General features: G+C 48.2%; 1 protein-coding gene across 2 annotated transcripts in view; it reads right to left on the reverse strand.

The window, feature by feature from the left end:
- LOC119174866 (flavin-containing monooxygenase 5-like) overlaps positions 1–13,729 on the reverse strand; it is an 84,277-nt gene extending 70,548 nt beyond the window's left edge. Inside the window, exons 1-2 of one of the 2 annotated variants that reach the window (XM_075895027.1) lie at positions 13,618–13,729; positions 11,021–12,444 (exon numbers count right to left, since the gene is read on the reverse strand). In XM_075895027.1, the coding sequence (XP_075751142.1) occupies positions 11,021–11,890 (870 nt within the window). In that variant the 5' untranslated portion in view covers positions 11,891–12,444; positions 13,618–13,729. The remainder of the gene's footprint in view (positions 1–11,020; positions 12,445–13,617) is intronic. The other variant, XM_075895028.1, reaches the window with a different exon arrangement.
- Positions 13,730–18,142: the final 4,413 nt, after the last annotated feature.

The following is an 18,142-nucleotide window of genomic DNA, read 5'->3' on the forward strand; positions in this document are numbered from 1 at the left end:
ATTTGTCTGTAGGCGCCGCAGGACGCGCTCCTTCGTTTTCGAGAGTCCCTTCGCTGGTGCGGGATACAAGCGGCATTGCTCAATGTAGTGTTTTTTGATTTCTTGAAACCGTGTTAAAGGTGTGGGACGTTCAGGTCTATCAGGGGAACGGGGAGTTTCCCGGGAAGTAAGCACGCGGGCCGCTGCATGTGCAGCCTCGTTACCCTGTAGACCCTGATGTCCCGGAGTCCATATAAGACGTTTCGGGGTAGGATCGCGGTTCCTGATGCTGAATTTTAATAGTCTATTAGCCAATGGAGAGATTTTTCCTGCAAGATAGCTCTCGCAGGCTCTTCGAGAGTCTGTAACTATTTGTTTTGAGTTTGGATGGGATACTGCCAGTGCAATGGCCACCTCCTCCACCTTACTTGAGCTTGTGGCTTTGAAAGTGAGGCCATCCACCTGCGTTCCTTGATGTATTACCGCCGCCGTGTAGTATCCCCTAGGTGACGGCCCGGCCACATCGACGTAATAGACCTCATTACGGGAGCCAAGCCGTTGTTCAAGTGCCTCAGCGCGCGCTTGCCTTCTACCCTGGTGCACCTCTCTGGTCATATTGCGGAGAAGCGGGGACACCCAGAGTTTTGTTATCCAAAGTTCAGTAATACGCTCCGCGTTTTCGATTTCGCATTCGTGCCGGATCAAGAGGTGGTCCAGGAGGCACCGCCCGGGGGGCGTCTGCGTAAGACGCGTATATTGATTTGTGAATTGCCGCAAAGAACTTGCCTCGACTCGGGGAATTCCTCTTCATTACGGGTCGCCTCGCGGAACGCAGGTTTATGTATAGTGCTTACGCAATGTGATTGCAGGGTGTATACAGGGGGCCGGATATGGTGTAACATGTCTTCTGTTTTCTCCGAAATCCAGGAGAGAACGCCTTCAAAGCAACGCGAGTGCAACGCTTCTTTTAAAACCACAATTGCTAAAGCACATCAAAAAAGCCATTTCCGCAGTTCGTTAAGCAAGACGGAGAGCTGAATGAGTTGGTACTGATTCATTATGGCGTACATGTAGCGCAAAAAAATACGAAAACAAGAAAGTGAACACCACAACCGCTTACTCACAACTAAAAGCTGTATCACTTGAACCGAACGCCAGTCGTCAAGCGTAGTCGAGCGTCAAGTTTATATGTTATAAATTTTTGGTTCTAGCAACAAAGCTTTCAGTTGTGAGTAAGCGGTTGCGTTGTTCCCTTTCTGGTCGTCGTCTTTTTTTTTTTTGCACTACATTTACGTCGTAATGAAACAGTTTGTTACTGTTTCATGTAGACATGGTACACACTCGTACACATTGCCGGACATATATACAACAACGCGGCACTCGATTTACAACTCGGCTAGTTCGTACGTGTTGCTAGCATGAATATTCCCGGTGTCGCTGTCAGGAAATGGGGAAAAATTAAAAAATAATAAAATGGCGCTTCAACTATAGCGATCTTTACGGCGAATCTTTCTAGTAGGTGGCGTTTGCCCAACTGCTTACGAAAACAGGAGGACCTGTTCGGCTAGTTGGTATTTGCTTATCGACATAGTGTAGTCGAAACACACAAATCGAAACACACGCAGACATACAACAGGAGCGCTTACGACCGGGTGCGTGCGCTGTGTAGAGACAAGTGTCTCTGTGTGTGTGCGTGCGTGTGTGCGTGCGTGCGTGCGCATTTAACTTATACATGACGGTGCCTGGGGGGGAGGGGGGGGAACTGGACAAATTAACAAGGACACCTAATCAGTTATATTACAGGAAGGTGACGCAACACGGTACAAAGCCGGAGACGAGGGAACAAGTACGCGAGCGCACACTTGTACTCGTTCCCCCGTCTCCACCTTTGCACCGTGTTGCGTCACTTTCCTGTATTATAACTATGCACCAACTAGCCCAGCAACAAGTGTTATTAGAGCACCCATTCAGGTTGGGAGACACGACGTGGCTGAGGTCTATAGGGACGATTCGATCACCTGGGGTTCTTTAAAGGAACTCTAAACGACGTCTGGGAACACAAACAGCAGGTATAAACATTTCGTGGAGGTTCCCGTCTTTTCGACACGGTTCGTGATGCCCAGTATACCTGTTCACGTGACGTCAGGAAGAAGTAAGCTCTTTATTGGACCATAAACGAGTGACATCAGTTGTGAATTGTCTCCTGCCGTGCTTCGCCATGCATTCGCACGCCGCACTCTGCCTCGTCCGCCATGACTATTGTGCTCGATCGATCGATTTCACTTCATTGTGTGTGTTTTCAACTATGCAAGCGGAGTTAAAAGCGCGCAGTCAACAAGCGCGAGATCCTGATAGGCTCGACGCCTATTGCTGACATCCTCAACTTGTTTTATGAATAAGTGGCGAGGAGGAGATGACGCCTGTAGGAGAGGTAGCGAAGGCGTGAAGGAAACCACTTTGTAGTCTTTGAACTAAGAGAGGCTTAGGAGCCTTTTAACGTTCATCGACATCGTACAGTACGGCTGCATTTCCGATGGAGGCGGAAATGGAAATGTTGTAGGCCCGTGTACTCAGATTTGGGTGCACGTTAAAGAACCCCAGGTGGTCAAAATTTCCGGAGCCCTCCACTACGGCGTCTCTCATAATCATATGGTGGTTTTGGGACGTTAAACCCCACAAATCAATCAATCAAATCGACATCGTACAGTAGACGGTCATCTAGCGTTTAACCTTTATCGAAATGCGACGACCGTAACAGGGATCGAACCCGAGTTTTTCGGGTCAATAGCCGAGATCCGCAACCACTATGCCACTGCAGCACTTTATACTCACCTTAGTCTGTGTAAGAACACTTGGGGGGGTACTGGACCATTAAAAATTTTTGTGTGTGTGCAACTGTGTTAATTGGTTGATATGTGGGGTTTAACGTCCCAAAACCACTCTATGATTATGAGAGACGCCGTAGTGGAGGGCTCCGGAAATTTAGACCACCTGGGGTTCTTTAACGTGCACCCAAATCTGAGCACACGGGCCTACAACATTTCCGCCTCCATCGGAAATGCAGCCGCCGCAGCCGGGATTCGAACCCGCGCCCTGCGGGTCAGCAGCCGAGTACCTTAGTGCAACTGTGTTAGCACAAACCAGGCAAACTTTCGCTTGCCCTCCTGAACTCAGAATCGTTTCTCCCTGGTGCAGGCCAGTCAACCACGCTCAGCCTGGTTGACCTCCCCGCCTTTGCCTTTCCCATCTACCTTTTTTCCTTCCCACATCCCTGCAGGTAGAAATCAGGTACGTGGATACAGCTGCGATACTCGTTTTCCTAGTCTTTCTTCCCATAAACTGTAAAAATCTGAAACTTATTACTGGAATAATTCGTTTTTGTATCTACTAATCATAATATTTACAGCCTACGGTGTTTATAATAAACCATTGATATCCTAGTTTTGTTCGAACTGTCTGTTCCATTTGAGAATGTTTACCTATTGCCTGTTTCACATTGTTTATTTTGATGTTAACACAGTCTTACGTATATTATTGCTTATCTGTGTCAGAAATGCAACACGTGGTAATCGGTTTACATTGCCATAGTGCCTTCGAGACAACGCAGGTATCTATAAATAAATAAATAAATAAATAAATAAATAAATAAATAAATAAATACACTCATAAAGTTCTTAAGATATTCGCCCAAGAGAAAACTAAAATGCGAAAGCCAGCTTCCTCTTCCGTCTCAGTTGATGAAAGCTTCCTGCACGTGTCATGGTTATGCACTGCCTCCAAGACCGGAGGCACTTCAAGCATCGAGAACTTCATTTCGTTTCTGCATTGCCTCAGGGATGAGTCCACCTCGGACCAAGCGACGATGTCATGCAATGACCCCCTCGTGTGACGTCACGTGACGTGACTTCACAGTGACGTCATGACGACTGTCGCAAGTTTTGGCGATCAGCGACGTCATTACAACGTGGTATGACGGTGTAATCACGTGACTTTTTTTTTTCTGCGTCACTCGTGCTGACACCGCATACGGACACCTTTCACTTCTGATAAGTAATCAGAGGCTTTCGCCTTAATTGATAAGTACACAAGGTGGCCAAACGTTCGCCCTCACGCTGACTACCTGCACTCAACGAAAGATTGCTTTCGCGAGAATTGCCTCCACTTATATTTATTGTGGAGCATCATGAACCTCGTTACACGGGCGTCCCTGGAGTATCGAACAGCCGCTCGGTATATACAAGCGGCGAGCCTCCGAGCGTTGAGCGCCGCGCCGCCAAGCCCTGACCCAATATGCGCCGCTGCGGACCAGAACGTTTTTTATACCCTCGCAAGAGGCCATGACACCGTACTTGGGGAAAATGCGTTGTCGGCTGCCTCGGTATAGTCGCGAGCTCATTCCGCAGCTCTCTGCCGATTACGGGAGCCGCACCAGATGTGGCCTGGAATAAACACCCGATGAGCAAGGCGCCGCTCCGAGATATATCTGTCGTACGAGCCGCAAGTATCGAGACGCTCTTAAAGTGTAGCGCGCGTTGCGTGGCAGGCAGGAAACGAGGGCGTTCGCTTTCGAAATCGTAAACGTGGCTTCTCGTCTATATTTACGAGCCCGCCCGTACGTGGTACCGGGCACCGGGGTCAACGAATATTTCCGGTGACAGATAATCCATTGACCCAGTAATATGCGGGTGCGCTGGTAAGTATCGATGATGGCCAAGCTTATAATCCTTCTTAAGTGAGTTGCAAATAAAAGAAATTGAAGTACGATAGCAAGACACCTGGACACCTGGACATCTTTGCTCAGTCGATATGAATTACCAACTGCCCCGCCGTGGTGGTCTAGTGGCTAAGGTACTCGGCTGCTGGCCCGCAGATCGCGGTATCGAATTTCGGCTGTGGCGGCTGCATTTCCGATGGAGGCGGAAATGCTGTAGGCCCATGTGCTCAGATTTGGGGGAGTGTTAAAGAACCGAAGGTGGTCGAAATTTCCGGAGCCCTCCACTACGGTGTCTCTCATAATCATATGGTGGTTTAGGGACGTTAAACTCCACATATTAATCAATGGATTACCAACTCGCCCAGCAGTCTTTGCTTCTTTTATAATCCAGGCTGGATTCCAAGAGAAGGCGAACGCGTGCCAGGGCAATACAGAGAATTAGGTGAGCAGATGAGCTTAAGAAGTTAACAGGGGTAACTTGGTCACAGCAAGCACTAGACCGGGTTGACTAGCGAAGCACGAGAAAGGCTTCTGCGCTACAGTGGGCATAGTCCAACTGATTAATATTATTACGATGATGAATTCAATAAAAATAGGTTGAATATGCTCTCTTTACTGTTTACCTGCTAAATCATTTGTACGCATTCTTGAAAAGCTGGCATTGGGTTCCCCTATAGGAAAGAGGCGTCATTCCCACCAGTAACACGATAATACTAAGCAGCATTTCATTCGAAGTTTGGCAGCCGGGTATGTTCTGCAAATGAGTTCTGTGGAAAGCCACAAGATGACGGAAGGGTTAGTGAAAAGAAAGAAGACAACCACCCGTTTGTAGCACGAAGACACAAAGAAAACTGTACGGATTTTTCAGAAAGAAAACCTTCTTAGTTGCCGAAAAAAATTAGTCCTGGTCCGAGATTAGAACCCGGGACTAACGCCTACCCATGGCGGTCGCTCTATTGATCGAGCTAACCAGGAAGCTAGCAGTTGACAGCGCGAGGGTGAATTCATCGTAAAGGCGTTGATCCCTGGTTCGAATCCCTGACCAGGACGAATACTTCAGCAACTGAGAAGCTTTTCTTTCTGAGAAATCCGTACGAATGTCCTTGTGGATTAGTGCTGCATACGGGTGGTTGTCTTCTTTCTATTTCTTCACGGGTTCGTTCTATTTCAAGTACTGGTACTAAATATCGTGCCCGTAATCCAGTATTACTAAGGCACCTCCACTGTGTAATTCCATTACTTTTGCAATGAGTGAGCACAGGGGACTACAGAGATCATTCGTAAAAACACTTTAAAGTGCAATTAAACACGCGAGAAAAAATACAGGACTGGAGTGTCGCATCCAGCTATGATGGACAGGTCATTTTGCAAGCGAGAATATTCATATCGAGTATTTACATAGTTTCGCTTCAGCGGGGTTCTTGTGCATTACTGCGCATGGCGTATGTAATAGAGTAACCATTCATTAACTATTGCATGGCGTATAACTATCGATGAACTATTACATGGCCACAACTTACCTAAACGTTACGTATGATGTGACAGCAATGAGTTCACATGTAACGCAAGTGCAGAGCCACTGTTTGAAAAATAGATAAATCTCTACTGAAAATAAGGGAGGCACACCGTGACTACCAACCCAAACGTCGATAGAAGACCACGTGATGCACTATAGGTCAGCGCAATTGTCCATGCCAGCACAGCGTGCGCTCCGAACGCGTATGGACGCGCAATTTCGACGAGGATTTCCTGGCAGTCATTTTAACTCCAGCCGGGTCACGTCAGTGGCTGACAGTCTTCGTATACTCAAACACGCCATGGCGCTGCAGCCACAGCTACAGAGCGGAGCCACGCGGTGGCCTCGCAAAAGGCGCGCAAGGCTGAGTGCGCACGCGACTTCATCCACCGTCCGCTACAAACGACAGGTCTTTCAACACAAATCGCGTCCGTGCCCCCGTGTATTTGTTCTACGAACACAGTACACAACCGGGTTGTCCCGCCATATACCTTCAAGCCTGCGCAGACCGGGACGAAGATCAAACATCCGGCTTCAACTCACGTGTGCACGCAACGGGCTTTGTACGATGCATTCCGTCGGGCAGGAGTTCGCCTGACAAAGGTGGCTATAGCCTCGCCGACGTGCTGAGAGATATGCAAATACGAGAGGCAAACCGGGGTGGGTCAGTGAGGAACGGCTCCTGTCTTGCCTATACGCTGCGACATTCACGAACTTCCTATCCGCATACTTGTCTGCACGCTCTTTTTGTCGCCGGAAAGACGTAATCTTTTCGGTGCCGTTATCTCGGATGCTTCCGGCGCGCTTGCGTGCACGGCATTCGTCGTGCGTCTGCGTAGTATCTTGAAATCAGTTTGATTACGAATGTTCCGGTGCACTTGAACGCTGTTATGTCGGTCACTCATTGTTTTCGTGGTTGAGTTACCCGTAGTTAGGCACTTAGGTCAAACATGGCACCGCATTGTTTGTGTACGCGTTGTAGCAATACTCACGCCGGACGTTACGCAAAGTTTCTGTGCAAGCGCGCGCGCCACAGTAGCCCCAGAGGTTACCGAACGCTTACTATGTGGATAACGCACTGCTTCCTCGCAGCTTATCAAGAACCTTGCCACTCAAGGATGGCTCGCTGGCATTGCACGCGTTTGAGACTTCCATTATTGAGACATGATTAAGTGACGCATGGTAAGCTGCAGGTCAGCTGCAGGTCAGCTATAGGATAGTCCTGCCCGTGGCAAAATTATCCCCATGACCACCACTTCCGTTGTTAGAATGGTACTTTTCGATTGTTTCCAAGATTGGCGGAAATGGATGGCAGAAAAAATGACTTGATCATAACGATTAGCTACGATCATAACGATTAGAACACGCGCATGAAATGGCATTCAGTAATGACATCCAGTAATACCATTTCAGTAATGCCATGCACGCCGAAGGATTGTCTAGTGCTAGGCCTGCGAGGCCTGGTCTCTTTCCGTAATTATCTGGGCTCATACGTTTACTAGAGCTGTTGTTTTTAGAAGTCTGCTCTTTTTTTACGTGATCACATGTAGACACAACGAGTTGCTCGTATTGAGGCAAAAAATCCAAAAGGCGCAAATTACTCAATCACTTCTTCCAGGTTCGAAATGAGCACTTCATTAATTAGCCACGAAGATCGCAAGACAGGCCCGTGATCTCGCGACTGACCAATCAGCCGTCTCCCGCCATCTCTGAATGCCCAACGTGGGCAGCGTGAACTCCTCTCGCCAGTTCCGTGCAGTGCCACGAAAGCTGCCGTCCACGTCGGCCAGTCATGACATAGAAGGTGAAGACAGACTTCTCCATTGTAAATCATGCACTGATCATTCTCAGCGTGAACGGGGGGATTAGTTGCTCACAATGGACGATTTCTCCTCTCTTCCAGCAAGACAACAAGTTCGGGCCAGTTGCATTACGCTCATAATTGAAAATTTTGTGGAAGCGCACTAAAAAAACGGACGGACAGAAGAGGCTGACAAGGACAGCGCTTGCCCTCTCCTGTCCTTGTCAGCCTCTTCTGTCCATCCGTTTTTTTAGTGCGCTTCAACAAAATCTCCTCTCTTCGCTCGGACATCTACGCCATCTACCTGTTGTGAACAGACTGACACAGATCCTACACGTTTATAACAGTAGTTTCCGGAGTTTCATGTGCTCAAACCACAATAAGATAACGAAGCCAATTCTAGTAGAGGGCGCTGAAAATTTCGACCATCTGGAGTTCCTAAGCGTGCACCCAAACATACGTACACAGGCATTTCGCCTCCATCGAACTGATACCGCCGCGGCAGACATCGAACCCGCGTCTTTCCGGAAAGCAGCCGACTACCGTAGCCACCGTGGTGGCAACCATGAACGTTCGCTGCACTGAACATAGTTGTCTAGACGGGACTTCCTTCCCTGCGGGTGATCCGCGGGGATGCAGCAGCCGGGCGGCAAAGGCGGGCGTAGCACGCGATGTTGGCCCAGTTTCGGCGCGACCCGCACGATGCCTTCTCCCTCACATCCGCGAGAGGGGATTCCCCGTTAATGGCTCGCTTCCTCCTCTTCCTCGGCGACCGTGACCTGCAACGGAACGTGCGCGCGCCGGGACGCGAGAACAGCTGGGATGCCCGAATAGCGCCTCGCTTAGCCCCGACTCCTTGGCTGGAAGGCCACAAGCACAGCACCATCGCGCGCGTTGTAAACATGGGAGCGTTGTCTTCGGCACGAATCAGATTGGTAGGTCTCACAAAATGGATGGACGTTGGACATCTAACGAGAGAGTGACGCTGTATGTGGATGGAGAATGTCAACAGAATGATACGAAAACGATATCTTCCTGCACATCGTTCCGCCATTTCCCGTCACAGCGTGTCACGTCCGGTTCTGACTGAGTTAGGCCACCGTAGTTAGTTGCTTGTGTTCTTATCACAATATTAATTAACCAATGGTTGCTTAATAATATAGTTTGGTACTTGTTCCGTCGACTGATGCTTCCCAATGTTGACTAGCTGTTGGCTAGCGTCAGTAGTTATAACAAGAAAACTGTCTTAATCCAAACCAAATCTATTGATTGCGTTGTGTTGGTTTCATTTTACATCGACATTTTTTTTCTAATTTTCTGCAGGTTCGGTAGGGTTATGCCTGGGAGTTGTGGATTAGGTGGGATGAGGTGATGAGAAGGTGTGTGTGTGGGTGGAGGGGGGGGGGGCAATCAGTTTTGTATGAATTATTGCTTAACGATATCCTTGGTTGGCTCGCTCCAGTATGACCGGTGCTTAAATTGATCTACATTCGTTTGACTAACACGCAACATACTATTATGTCCTTAACATCTCTATCTCTCTGTTTCACGAATAGCTAGTGAATGCATATTCCATTCTATTCTCTGTTTCAAAGCGAGACAGTCGACATCTTTTCCAGGCATCAAGGCGATCAGCGTATATCCAGAGTTTGATTTTCAGTTCTCCATCTTTCTTTTTTTTTACTTTGTATCACTACAATTGGAAACAAGGCACTGATTCACAAATTAGTAATTCGAAAGCTCGTTCTCTAAAACAATGTGCTTCTCTCACGTTCAGTGACGTTACGCTACTCCGAATCACTATTGCCTATGCGTCAGCCTTAACCTGTAAATGCACAATTCTGAAAGAAGCAAGCTGCAAACGGCACTTGTAGGTGTTGCAGTGTAGTGCGTTAGCCCAAACGTATGAATTTTAAGTGCTTGCAAATGGAGCTGCGATAATTCTTGCTCTGTTACTACATTCGACATTTGATTGCCTATTTCTGTGTAACGCATCTATAAAAATACTGTTTTGTTTTTTGAAAAACCCCGACGTCTGAGCTGATCATAAGATGTAAACAAAAGTATACGTCATTACTAGTTAGTGTTGCAATATGCCTTGTAGCTGTAAAAAAGAAAGTGGAAAGGTTACAGTCTTCATAGGAGAAGAGATGAGACCTGAGCGAAGGTCTTTTAGTATTTAGCAATATTGAAATGAATTCACTGGTTTTACTGATACATTGAATTTAGATTACGCCTCACCCGTCTAACATTATGAAAAGTGGTTCGAAGAATCGAGGGGGGGGGGAGCATTAAGTGCAGTTATGGCATGACGTGTGCGTTTAGTTAAAAACAGGTAACGCTGATCGAATCGGCGAGGTTGGAAGGACGAGTCTCGATGGAAAACCGGTTGCCTAACCGCAATCTTGGACTTGTGGGAGCCCAAGGAAACCTTTCGACTAGCTTTGCTCTTGAACTTGAGTATTCCACGCCAATAACGTCTCTGGGCTATTTTCAAGGACGCTGCAAACGTAAACATGTCGCCGTGAACATTTTTTGCTGCCTGTTCCTTTTATGCCACATTTATATTTCGAATGTTCCACTTGCGTGTGTTTCAGGTAGAATCTGCAGAGACTTTCAGGGTAGACTGCAGAGACCCACCGAATGCTAGTTTACTTCTTCTTGCTTTTTAACTTTGTGAATACCAAGAGTCCATGTACGTTTACTGTTTGCGCAGGTGAGCCGATAATGCTTGTTCAGGAAGGTGACTCTGTAGGAATCGTAAACTAATTGCGTCTCTTTATGCGGCGTGAACGGTTGATGTTGACCGATTTCGCAATTGTGAGAACGAGATTTCGCGCTTGCGTGCTCGGAGCTCTGTTAGCCGATATAGTGATGCTGATTTTCTGTATAGTACTAAATATATTATCCAATAATATTGCACCAACTATATACCTTTGGAAGCAAACATGCTTCACCCGACCCGTTTGCGCCAGTCGCAACTCGTCAGCCAAGGAAACAACTCGCTCACCTGTTCAGCGACGCCGCCCAGTTCGACAGCCAGGTCTCCGGCCGAGTTGCCCACGCCGACGATGAGTACCCGGCGGTCTTCGAATCCTCGCGGAGTCCGATAGTCCTGCGAGTGCATCACACGTCCCGCGAACACCCGGCCCTCGCCTCGCTCGTCGCCCAGACCCTTGAAGCGGGGCCACAGCGGCTGCGCGTGGTGTCCCGTGCACAACATCACGGCGTCCCTCTCTTCTTCGAACTCCTGGTCTTCGCCTTCACCGCAGTCGAGCTTTCGGATCCGGAGCGTCCAGGTCGTGTCCTCGCAGCCCGGTCTGGTGGGCCTCACGTCGGCCACTTCGTGCCGGAGGCGCACCTTGTCTACGGCGCCGCTGGCGCGGCCGTAGTCGACGATGTAGCGCGCCATGTGCGAGTTGTGCATGTAGTTGGGCAGCTTGTCGTGCGGCGGGAAGTCGCTGAAGGCGGACATCTCCTTGCTCGAGTTGATCACCGTCGAGCGCATGACGCAGGCGCGGCCACGCTCCACGGTCTCCGTGTAGTGCCAAAGGCCCGCCAGCACGTCCGTGCGCTCGTAGCAGACGACGTCCAGGCCTTCTTCGAGACATGCCTTGACCGCGGTCAGACCGCTGGCGCCCGCACCGATGACGGCGACCCGCTGACGTCGCCGGGGCGCCGTTTCCGAGGCGGGCGCCCGGGCGCCCGCCGCCGCTTTTGGGATGTTCGTCATGGTTTGTCGGCCCGGCGTGTGCCCGCGATGCCCCGGTCGTGGACGCGAATTGGGGGTGTGTGCTGCGGTCACGTGACCGGAGAGGAGGAGGCAAAGGGTGTCCCGGTGAGGGGAAGTGCTCGCGGAAGAGTCTTCCTGGCCGTGCATTGCGGTCCTACCTCCAAACTGCACGCGTCAATGACCCCTACCCGGTTTCTCGAGCGGTGGTCCTAACGGTGTGGGCTCGGTAACCGCCACTCTTCTCTCTCTACTACGTACTTGTTTCGGCAAATAGTACGTGCTCCATGCAGGTGCACGTGCGCTGCGACACGTCCCTTTAAATATTCGGCCACGAGAGGAGACGTCGAACGTTATGCTTAGCTGTGGCAAGCGTGTGAAAGAACCTATGTGCCTCCGTGACTTCCGGATCGAAATGTGAAGCAGTAGTTAGTTTCGCATTACTTACAATGAGTTTCTATTTTCACTCCTCTCAATGGCGTGCACAGCTGCAAGTACTGGTTGCTAGTGCACTCGTTGCATTAGCTCTCTTCGCTCGGTACATGACTCGCCCACTACACGTGTCTCACACTGTCACTGCGTTCATATAGAAAGACGGGGCATAACTTTATGCAACGGCGAAACAATGACACGTATATCGGCTTCTACTACTCACACGCAACGCTTCTTCAGTGAATTTTGCCAAACAAGAGGTGGTGGTCTTTCTGCGAACAGGCAAGAATTTTAAAAGAGATCAATACACTTGAAGCTCGTTATAAAGAAATCCGATAGAGCGAATTATCGATAATAGCGAACTTGTTGCGAATTTCGGATGGTCACGCTTCATTTCAGCCAGTTTCTGTTTTCTTTATAAAGTAAAAGAAAACGTGAGATCTCCGCAACAACAGCTGTGACGAAGAAGTGCTTGGTTTGGTCGACACTCAAAGATTGAAAGTTAGCACAAAAATCAAAATAAATATAGAAATTCAAGTCAAAATTACATTCCCTTTAAATGTGGTGTGTGATTTGGTTTTGAATACCACCAAAAGAAGTGCATATATCCCACATTTCTTCAAAAAAAACTTCAACGAAAGCCAGTTTCACCAAACGAACTTTGTTCAGTTGTAATATGACCTTATCCTTCTATACCAGCCTCTCTATTTTGAAATAACACACCGAGAAAAGTAAGGATTACCTTCCGTATAGTGAATTCGAGGCCTATATAATGTGATTTTGCATCTAGGATTTTTGTGCGAGTCAGAGAGCCGATTTGCTTGAGGCAATTTTTGTCTCTTCATTTACAACGAATATCGCATACATAAAATATTTGTGGCTACCTTGCCGCTTCGTTTGAATGAGGAGCGACCGCATCAAGTATACTTACGCGTGCCTACTTCATTGTACCGTCCGTCATTCCTCGAATGCAGTACAATGCTTGTACAAACGCCTCGCCAATCGTCTGCTTCGTTTTCCACACGGCAAACTTGTCCTAAGTCACATGCTACCTGAACTACGAGGAAGCTCGACAAAGCACTAGATACGGATCATGTGCAGTCCCGCTCAGCAATGAAATTGCACCTTTTTAAGGCGTAATGAAATTGATAAGTACTCGCCGGTGTTCTGCCTCTAGCGAAATGCATGGTCACGAGACGTTAATTACACACTTTCCGGATACAAACGCACGACGAATGAGGTTACCTTGCACGTCATCAATCTACCTGGGAGAGTAGCACTGCGACAGTAGCAATATTGAGGCTGCTTTCGGCTACAATACAAGCCCCCGAGAACAGCACGCTTTCAGTTAGCTTATGAACCAACGGAATGCCAACGAACATGCTGTGAAATACTATCGCGTCTGATGAAAAAAAAAATCTTTGTAAATTTTTACGGTGACTAACCTTTCAGTCGACGGCTCGGCACAATCCAAGTATACGGACTCACTGAGCTTTTCGCGGATCGTCGTGTACCTGGGAACTGGGCGTTGGCTCGGTTGCGCGCGTTTTTTTTTTTTTTTCCAAACTACGTGGCGCGACCAAACTGAGCATGCGCAGAGGGTGAACTTGATTTCGCGACATGTTCGTGGCGCGTCACCAAGGTCGACGAAATCTCTCTTGCTGAGCTGAGCTGGTTTTGAAAAACTGTTATGCGTGTCGGTTGAGGCGACTTTATTCATTGCTCGAGTCGTTCGTGGAGACGACATAACATTTTCCGCGGCGTTTTCAGCCGTGGCTTACTCATGCCGCTCCACGCTTTTCGCACCAGTACGCCGAGGCAAAGTGAATAATAATGGTGCGCGTCTGAAGGTCGATGAGAGCGGCTGGCTGTGAGACAGACTCACGTGTGCGATGTTTCGCGAAGCGTGCGAGATTTACCGAACGCGCCCGACCGAAGAGGCCATGAACAAGCGGGCACTTCCGGGCACGTGGCCAGGCCGTCGCCCTTTTCTGCTGGGTGGCAAACACTGAGCGCGCCCGCGCCATTGCTCACTCACTCACTCACTCACTCACTCACTCACTCACTCACTCACTCACTCACTCACTCACTCACTCACTCACTCACTCGTTGCATACCGCTCACCCACTTGTCGATCAGCCGCTCAGAGATCAATCGAATAATTGACTGTGTCCTTAACTGAGTCAATTACTACTTGCATCATGACACCACGCGGTCTTAAAATGAATCTGCAGAAAACGAAAGTAATGTACAACAACCTCGGAAAGGAGCAGCACTTCGAGATAGGTAATAGTGCACTTCAAGTTGTAAAAGACTATGTCTACTCAGGGCAGGTAATAACCGCGGAGCCGAACCACGAGATTGAAGTAACTAGAAGAATAAGAATGGGGTAGAGTACATTCGGCAAACACTCTCAAATTATGACAGGTAGATTGCCACTATCCCTCAAGAGGAAGGTATATAACAGCTGTATCTTGCCGGTACTTAGCTACGGAGTGGAAACCTGGAGACTTACAAAGAGGGTTCAGCTTAAATTGAGGACGACGCAGCGAGCAATGGAAAGAAAAATGGTAGGTGTAACCTTAAGAGACAAGAAGAGAGCAGAGTGGATTAGGGGACAAACGGGGGTTAAGGATATCATAGCTGAAATCAAGAAGAAGAGATGGACGTGGGCCGGGCATGTAGCGCGTAGACAGGATAACCGCTGGTCGTTAAGGGTAACAAACTGGATTCCCAGAGAAGGCAAGCGGGTTAGGGGGAGACAGAAGGTTAGGTGGGCAGATGAGATTAAGAAGTTTGCGGGTATAAATTGGCAGCAGCAAGCACAGGACCGGGTTAACTGGCGGAACATGGGAGAGGCCTTTGTCCTGCAGTGGACGTGGTCAGGCTGATGATGATGATGATGATGATGATGACCACGCGACAAGAACCTCATCGAAGTCCTGACGAGCTCACGCCCGGAGGGAACCTGGGACGAGCCGATGGCTTCATCTATGGCGGGACTGGTACTCTCTAAGCGATTTGCACACTCGCCAGAGAATACGCAACTCAGTCGTTCAGCACTCACTGTGTAATTGAGCAGTGAGTCTACTTTATCAGCCATTTTAGTTATCGAGCTGAACGACCAACTCTGGGCCGTCCGGCAGGCCGAACATGCCGCTCTTGTCCAGGGTCTACGAGCCGCAACCTAAAACCACCGAGACCGAATTGTCGGCCCATTGTGTCCAATAAAGTATTTTCTCTCTCTTAGTTATCGATTTGTTGTATGTGCTTCCCTTACAGTTCAATTCAGAACTCATTTACAGGCCCGGATTAGCTGTCCAGTATTTCAACCCTGTCTCATGGCTGCTCATTCAAACGTGGAAGAATTTCTTTCACAGCGCACACAGGGGCGCAGAACTCTTGACGACCACCGATCTTATCTTCTCGTGATCTGGCACAATTTTTATCGACAGCGGACTTCTTTAAACCGTACCCTTACAATCTCCCAGTCTAAGTACCAGACTGAACGCCCGAAAATGTTAGGAATCTGTCTTCTACGGAATAATGTGCACAAAAAGAATCCAGAGCATATCCAAAGATACGCAAACCTATGCAGCGAGGTTAGCATCTATCACGTCTAGCCTTAAAAAAAAACAGCCTTGATCATCCCGGTTACGTAAAAAGACCTCGCCGACTTTCCTCTCGCTTCATGTCGCATTACCACATTCGCTGCTCCATTGCGTATGTGATCGTGTACACTTGCCTGTTGCTCTTTGACAAATATATAAACTTCTCACACTGTATACTTGCTATAGTCTTGGTGAGAGTCCCATTTCTTCGGGATGAGGAGTAGAAATAGGCGTCTATTTCGCGAAGCGTTATCGTGGTGCCGTTTGTGCACTATAGGTGGGAGGTCTCGCCATTTCAAGAAGCGTTTGGCCACCGCTGCCTCTTTATGAATTTATCAAGTAATGCGTACAGAGGCACGGCGGGTACTCCTTTACGCATTATTTCGCGGGTTCGTTGCCGGCGGCGGCGGTTGAATTTCGATGAAGGCGCAATGGTAGAGGCACGTGTACTGTGTGATTTCAGCGCACGTTAAAGAACACCAAATGGTCGGAATTTCCGGACTCCTCCACTACGGTGTCTCTCGTACTCATATCGTAGTTTCGGTACGTAAAAACCCAGGTATTATTATTCATTTCTTTTCTTCCTCTTGTGCGCTGTGCGTCTTTCTAGCGGCAATAACGTCATATCGATAGCATCAAGTAGGATGATAATAGTGTAAATAATAGGACGATGGTCGCATGACGGCGCCATCTTGGGAATTTTCCGAACCCGGTCTGGGCATATCATGTTCAGGCAGATGATAGCCAAAACGATAACTGTAAGCACTGTGGAGCAAACGGGACCCTTGACCGCAATGTGGGAGTGTGATAGCTTCCCAGGGGTTAAAGCAAACAAAAAATTGCAGAGAGGCCAGGGAAGTCCTGCTGCGGGGCGAGGACACTGTTCCACAGCATCGAGCATTCCGCCTGGCGAAAGAAGCCGCGAACAGTCGGGACCTCTTTGCTTACTTTAATAACAGAGATACCAGTCCTCATCACATAGGCCTGTGTGTCCGGGACAGAGAGTTGGCAGGCCGTCTTATGTGGCAGGACAATTAAGGTTATGTCATCCGGATTGCACTCGAACCTCTGCCAGCTAGGTGTTATACGGTTTTATCATAAAGCACAGCTCTGATAAGGTTACTTTGCGCAGAAGTGTGGACCTTTTCATAGCAGATGTGGCATCCTGCAAGCCTCGTCGCGGATATTATACCCGATGCAGGTTTCGTAAAGCACTGAAATGTCACGCTTCTTTAATAAACGCCAGCTAGAAATCAGTGCCAGAGCTGTGTACTCACCATAGGCCTCGTTTGATTGAAATGTGAAGCATACCTTCTTAACCACTGCTACCACAGTCTATTCCTCCCCGGTAACGAATACAGTGAAGATGATGAACATTCTCGTAAATCTACTTCGCTGAAGTAGCCGGTTACTGATAGAGACTAGGTCGGGAATCATCGACCAAACAGAACTGATAATGTGGTCTATAATCGTCGAATTTCTCCTCTTTTAAGGGTAACAAGGATATGAGGTGAATTGGCTTGTATGCATGTATATATGGGTGTTTTTTTTTCCTTTCCAAACGGAGAAGATGTACCTTAATGGAAAATCACAAAAGCGCACTTTTTTTGCTTCTGTATATATGGCCAGGCCTGCTCCTACAATTTTTAGCCAGCGTGTTCCTTTCCCATAAATACCCGAAATATATATGATGGCTATAAAATCTATATTGCCCAATAATGTATTTTTTGTTTCTTATAGATTGGAACGTTTCATTTGTGCATGAACTAGCTCGTAAAAGACGTCTAAACGAATTCTAATGCATAGTATAGCAATATTTTGCGATAGAATAAACATCATACTTAGGAATTCATCCGTGTTGCTTTTCGTCGCATGGGCGTAATTGCGATTACTATACTTGAAGAGCGAATGGTTTTTCCTGGCAAAAGGCACACTATTCTGAACTGTCGGCAGTGTTATCTTGTTATGGGCATCTATTGAAGGTTTGTTGGTTGCTAAGACACGTTGCCAGGCTAGTTGGTTTCAAGGCCTCAACATCTTGAAGGCCTTGAAAGGTGTGCCGGCTCTTCTTCTTCTGCTAAGCTCGTTTTATGCCGTGCTATTTCGGATCACTTCTTCAAGAGATGCATCGTTGTCCATTATCTTCATGTATTTTATTTCGAATATGGGGGTCTGGCAACCTGCACGTTCGCGACTGCTAGTCGGCGTTTCACGGTGCGGTTTTCGAGACCGTTATCGTGATTCTCCTGCTATTTTGTCTCTGTGCATCATGTAGCATAAAGCTATCTCCTGGCACCTTGTTGAGTGGTCAACAATCCGACAGTATAGCCCTGCCCTGGGTCAACGAAGACTCCGAGGC

The sequence above is a fragment of the Rhipicephalus microplus genome, chromosome 5 (assembly GCF_043290135.1).
Source record: "Rhipicephalus microplus isolate Deutch F79 chromosome 5, USDA_Rmic, whole genome shotgun sequence".
Taxonomy (NCBI): domain Eukaryota; kingdom Metazoa; phylum Arthropoda; class Arachnida; order Ixodida; family Ixodidae; genus Rhipicephalus; species Rhipicephalus microplus.